Source organism: Perognathus longimembris, chromosome 17 (genome assembly GCF_023159225.1).
Source record: "Perognathus longimembris pacificus isolate PPM17 chromosome 17, ASM2315922v1, whole genome shotgun sequence".
NCBI classification, from domain to species: Eukaryota; Metazoa; Chordata; class Mammalia; order Rodentia; family Heteromyidae; genus Perognathus; species Perognathus longimembris.
In genome coordinates this window covers 6254759-6260810 of record NC_063177.1, presented here as the reverse complement: position 1 = coordinate 6260810, position 6052 = coordinate 6254759, and the positions used below count along the sequence as shown (strand labels likewise).

At 52.5% G+C, this 6052-nt stretch overlaps 1 protein-coding gene across 2 annotated transcripts; it reads right to left on the bottom strand.

Annotated features, from left to right (window-relative positions):
* Positions 1-2137: 2137 nt before the first annotated feature.
* Vamp2 (vesicle associated membrane protein 2) lies at positions 2138-5954 on the bottom strand. 2 transcript variants are annotated; one of them, XM_048366122.1, is made up of 5 exons: positions 5808-5954; positions 5170-5290; positions 4554-4712; positions 4412-4463; positions 2138-3821 (listed from the first exon to the last, which is right to left on the bottom strand). In XM_048366122.1, coding segments are annotated over exons 1-5 (351 nt in total). In that variant the 5' UTR covers positions 5810-5954; the 3' UTR covers positions 2138-3804. The 2 variants fall into 2 exon arrangements, with proteins under 2 accessions (XP_048222079.1, XP_048222078.1); XM_048366121.1 differs by lacking the exon at positions 5808-5954 and having other exon boundaries at positions 5170-5730.
* Positions 5955-6052: the final 98 nt, after the last annotated feature.

The window sequence follows — 6052 nt, the reverse complement described above, 5'->3', positions numbered from 1 at the left end:
ACATCTGCATACCCCAGTTTAAACACTTGTATATGAACTCAGAGGACACTCAGGTGACATGTTCCCATGCAGTTACAAGGGCAGCAGCTTATGCTGTTTTCACAGCAACTCACTGTTATTGCCTCAGACCTGCACATAAAGAATCAATTAAACCCACCACCCCACTCCCATCAAAAACCCAACCCTTTCCCATCCCCACAAAAATTACCTGGTACAACTTTAAAAAAAAAATGCTTTCTTAGTAAGAAAAGTATCCCTGGGTGCTGGGAATGCAGCTTAGTGGTAGAGTGCTTGCCAAGCATGCATGAAGCCCTGGGTTTCATTCCTCAGTACCACATAAACCGAAAAAGCCAGAAGTGGTGCTGTGGTTCAAGTGGTAGAGTGCTAGCCTTGAGTAAAAGAAACAGGGACAGTGCCCAGGCCCTGATTTTCAAGCCCCAAGACTGGAAAAAAAAAAAAAAAATGTATCCCTGGGCCAGGCATGATGGTACCTGAGAGGCCAGCCTGGACTTCCTAGTGAGACCCTGTCTAAAAGAACCCCTGGAAAGCCAGGTGCCAGTGTAATCCTAGCAACTCAGGGGACTGAGATCTGTGTATGGAGACTCAAAGCCAACCCAGGCAGGAAAGACTGTGAGACTCTTATCTCCAGTTAACCACCTCAAAAGCTAGATGTAGAGCTGCGGCTCAAATGGTAGAGCACTAGCCTTGAGCACAACTCAAGGACAGCACTCAGAATACATTCAAGCCCCTAGGATTGGCAAGCACAAGTGTGTGTGTGTGTGTGTGTGCACACATGCTCCTAGAAGTTCTAAGAGCCTTTGGGAAACAATATCTAGGTTTCCTATATAATTTGATTTTAGTGCTAAGACCAGAAGGCTGGGTCTCTGAAGCTCAAGTAGGAGCCTTTGTTCATAGTTGAAGAACCGAGAGCAGTGTGCTGGTGGCTCACACCTGTACTCCTAGCTACTCAGGAGGCTGAGATCTTTGGATTTCTGTTCCAAGCCAGTCAGGGCAGGAAAGTCTATGCGTCTCATCTCCAGTTAACCACCAAAAATCCAGAGCAGGAACTTCGGCTCAAGTGGTAAAGCACTAGCCTTGAGCAAAAAAGCTCAGACAGTTCCCAGGCCCTGAGTTCAAATTCCAGGACTAGCACAAAAATAAAAAAGGGACATGGAATATGGGGTGCCATATCAGGAACAAGACAAACCTTGAGCTCTGGGAGTTTAGGATAAGATCTAGAGTCACAAGGCATAAAACAGAGTTGAAGCCAGGTGCCAGTGGCTCACACCTGTAATCCTAGCTATTCAGGAGGCTGAGATCTGAAGATCGGGTTCAAAGCCAGCCTGGGCAAGAAACTCTTTGAGACTCTTATCTCCAATTAGCCACCAGAAAACCGGAAGTGGCACTGTGGCTCAAGTGGTAGAGCCCCTAGCCCTGGCTGAAGAACTCAGGGACAGTGCCCAGGACCAGAGTTCAAGCCCCTGGACTGACAAACAAACAAACAAAAAAAAGAGTTCAAGGGTAATATGCCCTGTATGAATGTAAGGCTAGCAGCCAGCATGCTGAATCCCCAGACTTTCAATAAGAATTTATTAAAGAGGGCTAGGAATATGGCCTAGTGGCAAGAGTGCTTGCCTCATATACATGAAGCCCTGGGTTCGATTCCCCAGCACTACATATATAGAAAAGTCCAGAAGTGGCGCTGTGGCTCAAGTGGCAGAGTGCTAGCCTTGAGCAAAAAGAAGCCAGGGACAGTGCTCAGGCCCTGAATCCAAGCCCAGGACTGGCAAAAAAAAAATTAAAGAAATGCTTCCTAGAAGTGATCATCTACTTCTACATAGTACTGAATGACCATGGGAGCAACTACAGAACACCTAGGAGTTAAACCTAGGAGGAGAGACAGGAGGTGGGACTCGGTAACCGATTGTAGGTTTCACCACTCAGACACTGGTTTCTTAGTGACATTTCCATGATCAATACCTGGTGCCCTCCTCCCACCCAATGGGCACTTTTGAGAATCACACTAGGCACCGCCCAAGGTTAGAAGTGCCTCCAAAGCCCAAACCCTTACCCTTGTACCTACAAGTCCAATACCCTTCTTGCTGTTTTAAGAAAAGATCTTACAACAGACAATACTGTTACTCATTACACATTTATTGTACATTTTCACAATCTGGATGCGCCACAGAATTGGGGGTATGGGGCAGGGGAAGAGGGAAGGCAGGGGACACTGGGATAATATGGGGGGTCTAGAACACAGCACCCCCACCCCCAGCATCTCTCCTACCCTTTCACACAACAGTTTAAATCTCCCTGCTCCCCCTCACACAGTGTGTGGGGGATAGAGTTTGGGGCCCCCTCCAGTGGTAGGTTAAGGGACTTCACCCTCAAACCCCTAAAACTGTGCCATTTAGTAAAAAGTCATTAGACTCTTCTTCCTCTTATAACTTCACCTACTGAAAGGACAGCTCTCTCTCTCGCTCATTCTCTTTCTCTTGCCTCAACAGTCCTGGAGAGGGGTGAGGATCCCCATCATCCAGCAAGTATCATCCACACATTGGCAGTGACTAGTATCCCACCCTGAATACAGGGTAGCAGTCAGAGGAGCTGGGCAGTGATGGGGGCAACATCCCCCAAATTGGGGAGGCACGATTTCAGTCCAACCTCTAACACGGGTGAGGGAGGCTAGAGGTTTTAGGCAGGAATTGGGGGGATTCTCTGCCTTTTCCCACTCCTCCCGCAAGGCAGTGATGACCCCCCCCCCCAAACACTGGTAGCCACCCCTCCCAAAAGAGATAAGATTGTAGCCAACCCCCAACTCTCCTGGTGGGAGGAGGAGGTGGGACAGGCAGATGAGAGGGAGGAAAACCCCATGGGAATGTCAATTGAGTGCCCCCACATGAAAACTGGGGAGCAGGAATGTAGGGAGAGACCCCCAAAGTGGCAGAATTATTGGTCCATCATAACACACTGAACTCCAAGACACTTACACACCAGCTGGGGGGAGGGAGCAAAGGATACAAGAGGTTTGGAAAATGGAGTTAGGAGAGGTAAACTGGACTAGATAGAGGGGCTAGGAAGGGACAATTCTGGGGGCCAGAGCAGCCTGGTTCCCCCAAAGCCCAGGTTCCCCACCACCTGCAAGTAATGTCGTGCAAATGAAAGTGTGATACAAGGACCAATGGGACTAACTCCTCAGTAAAAAAGAAACAGATTGAGAGAAAAAGAAAAAAAAAAGGAAACTAAAAGGATGTTGGTATGCAAATGATACATTAATTAACATGCTGGGAGCTCCCAAAAGACTTTGGGATTCTTAGGACCAAGTGGGGCCAGTCTCAGAGCCTCCCAACTGATGCAAAGACACATCTAAGGAGGCCTGGACAGGTGTGTTTTACTTATTTTTTTGTGAGGATTGAATAGGGGGGAGGTGAGCTGGGGAGGGTCAGATTAAATCCAAGGGAAGGCGAAGGGAGGGAGTATTGCATAGCAGATGCAAATGAAGGAATTTGGGACTGATTAGGAAGAGAGGGAAAAGGAAGGTAGGAGAGAGAAGGTGATGGAAATCTCAGTAAGGGGTGTTAAGGACAACCGGAAAAATCTTCTAGTAATAAAACTACAAACAGACCAAATATATATAATATTATATATGTATAAATAACAGCTGGCTATTTACAGGGGAGCACACACACGGACACACACACACGGATCCAGGGGATGGGGGCTGAAAGATATGGCTGAGAGGTGGAGGAACGGCTGGGGTTAGGGGAGAGGCCCTTCTCTAGGCAGGGCAGACTCCTCGGGAATTTAAGTGCTGAAGTAAACTGTGGAGAGAGGGTAAGAGAAGGGGAATGAGGAAAAGGGGAGAGAAAGAAAGAGAAAGAAAGCAGTGTGTCAGACCCAGCCCTGTTCCAACCCTCCCCACTCCCCAGCTGGTTGATGTCCTTTTCCCTCTCTTATTCATCTGTAAGGCAAAGGGGCTGGGGCAGGTAGGTCCCAAGGTCCTTTCAAATCTATGAGGTAGCCTTGGGCCAAAGTCCCCTAATCCTCTGGCCACAAGCTTTCAGTGGGATAACTGACTTCCCGGTCATATTCCCAGCCCCTGGGCCCTTCTTGTCTCCTACTTCCCAATTCCAAGGTTCCTAGAATGGGCTCTTAGGTCCATAGGGTTCTCAAAGGAGTACTGGGGACCAATTCAGTTTCTCTGCTTCCAAACTCAACAAATTGCCCAGAACCAGGCAAAATGAGGTGACACAATATCAAAGTTTTCAGCTCTAGTTGAATCACAACTGCCTTTAGCAATGACATGTGTCTTTTGTTGAAGAATGAAAACTAGGTTAATGACCTTCAAACCCTGAATCCATAAGGAAAACTTCTCCAGAGAAAGGGCCCTGGCCACTCCTGCCCCACTCACCGATAATGATGATAAGGATGATGGCGCAAATCACTCCCAAGATTATCATCATCTGGGGAGAAGAAGGAGTATCAGTATGACAAACTGGGACACCATTTACCCACCAGTCCCCTCCTACCTATCCCACTTCCCTTCCCCTAACCTTGAGGTTTTTCCACCAATATTTGCGTTTGAGCTTAGCTGCACTTGTTTCAAACTGGGAGGCCCCTGCCTGGAGCGCATCAGCACGGTCATCCAGCTCTGACAGCTTCTGGTCTCGCTCCAGGACCTTGTCCACGTTCACTCTCATGATGTCCACCACCTGGGGGAGGGCCCAAAGAGGCAGATATGTGCCAATGCTCATCTCACCGAAGGCATTGCTCAAACATGTGACACACAGAACACGTACCTGGTGCTGCAAGACTAACATGCCAAGGACACATAGAACATACCTAGCACACCTGGGGACATGCAAGGAACATATATCTGAAACATGCCGGTAGACATCTCAGATGTCATAGCAACACCCTCTATTTGTGGGTCCTCAGGCAGCCTCAATCACCACAGCACCTTCCGGGAGCTGGCACACCCCAGGATAGCACGACCGATTCCCCCCACACACACACACCCCAGCATCCTTCCAAGAGCAGGCAGACATGGAAACAGATGGGGACGTAGCATGTCTTTGACCCAAAATCCAAAGGCATGAACTGTCAACATCACCAACCCAACCAAGCCCCCACCCAGTTTGCCAACGCAGGCCACACACCACCACTCACCTCATCCACTTGGGCCTGGGTCTGCTGCAGTCTCCGGTTACTGGTGAGGTTTGGAGGGGGTGCAGGGGGGCCACCCTCCCCGGCCGGGGCGGCAGGCGGGACGGTGGCCGCGGTAGCCGACCTGAGGAGCAGGAACAGATTAAGACCCAGGGCTGGAGCCTCCGGCCCTGCGGCCAGGGCTCCGCCCATCCACCTGTCCATCCATCGTCCCTCCAGTCTTTCTTTACGGGAAGAAGGGCATCGCTGGACGCCCGGGGTCTCTCTTCGGCCCTCGCAGAGGGTGAGCTGCGTGACCTTGAGTGAGGCCCTCCCTCCCGCTCCTCAGGCCTCAGTTTCCCCTGCCTGACAAACGACAGGGACCTCGCAGATGCGGTCCGGGGTCAACTCGGAATGTCTCGGGGGGCTGCGATGGCGGGGCGGGGTGGACGTGGGGTTCGCGCCCTCCCGCGGCCATCGCCTGCGCGGGCTGGCCCGGGACGGGCGGGGGTTCTCGGGCGCCCGCACGCAGTCACGGGCGCCAGCCTGGCCCCGAGCACGGGGGGCGGCGGGGGCGGGGACCCCGGCATTCCCAGGCCGGTTCTCTGGGGCGAGCGGCCGGTGCGGGGCAGCGCGGTGCGGGCGGCGGACGGCCAACTCACATGGCGGGGGCAACGGGCGGAGGATTTGGCAGCGGCAGTGATGGCGGCGGCGGCGGCGGCGGCGGCGGCGGCGGCTCGCGCTGGCTCCGACTGGCGCTGGCTGCCTGGGACAGGAAGATGGCGGCCGCACGTCACCCGCATCCGGGCACTGCGGGCGGGGGCGGGGCGCGGCCGGCGGCGCGGCGGGAGCGGCCCGTGGGGGAAGGGCGCGGTAGGGGGCGTGCGGGCGCGCGCACGCGTCCGCG

Coding starts and splice junctions, on each gene's coding strand:
- Vamp2 (XM_048366121.1), bottom strand. CDS start 5,370: ATGGACAGGTGGATGGGCGGAGCCCTGGCCGCAGGGCCGGAGGCTCCA. Junction 4,713..5,169: donor CCCAGGCCCAAGTGGATGAG/GTGAGTGGTGGT, acceptor GCCCTCCCCCAG/GTGGTGGACATCATGAGAGT. Junction 4,464..4,553: donor ATTGGTGGAAAAACCTCAAG/GTTAGGGGAAGG, acceptor TCTTCTCCCCAG/ATGATGATAATCTTGGGAGT.